The sequence below is a fragment of the Penaeus monodon genome, chromosome 34, assembly GCF_015228065.2.
Source record: "Penaeus monodon isolate SGIC_2016 chromosome 34, NSTDA_Pmon_1, whole genome shotgun sequence".
In the NCBI taxonomy this organism is placed as follows: domain Eukaryota; kingdom Metazoa; phylum Arthropoda; class Malacostraca; order Decapoda; family Penaeidae; genus Penaeus; species Penaeus monodon.
The window spans coordinates 8,075,720-8,076,013 of NC_051419.1; the positions used below are offsets into that span (position 1 = coordinate 8,075,720).

The 294-nt window shown below is 44.9% G+C and overlaps 2 protein-coding genes across 2 annotated transcripts in view; both read right to left on the bottom strand.

The window, feature by feature from the left end:
• LOC119594563 (cytochrome P450 2L1-like) overlaps positions 1-64 on the bottom strand; it is a gene marked incomplete at its 5' end in the record, with an annotated part of 10,701 nt that extends 10,637 nt beyond the window's left edge. The window contains 1 exon segment of the mRNA XM_037943596.1: positions 3-64. Within this exon segment, the coding sequence (XP_037799524.1) occupies positions 3-64 (62 nt within the window).
• Positions 65-80: 16 nt separating this feature from the next.
• Positions 81-294, bottom strand: part of LOC119594806 — a gene marked incomplete in the record, with an annotated part of 10,153 nt that continues 9,939 nt past the window's right edge. The window contains 1 exon segment of the mRNA XM_037943896.1: positions 81-227. Coding sequence (XP_037799824.1) covers positions 81-227 — 147 coding nt within the window.

Below are 294 nucleotides of genomic sequence, written 5' to 3' on the forward strand. Positions count from 1 at the left end.
ACCTGGCGGGAGATTTGCAGGCCTTCTGTTGACGTAGGCGAAGAGAAGCACAAGAAGCAGGATCCCCAGCAGCACCTCAGTCAACATGGTGCTTTGGTGGTGATGGTGGTGCGACTGAGGCGAGTCAGCCAAGTGTCGAGAAGAAACATATTGAGAGGGATCCCGTGGATAAAATTTATTTTGTGTGATAATGCTCTCTGCAGCTTTGATTTTTTAAAAATGGTTATCTGTGTTGCGTATCGTTGTTATCTGTGTTGTTCATTTGAATCTGTCAGATGAGTCCTTGATTTTGAT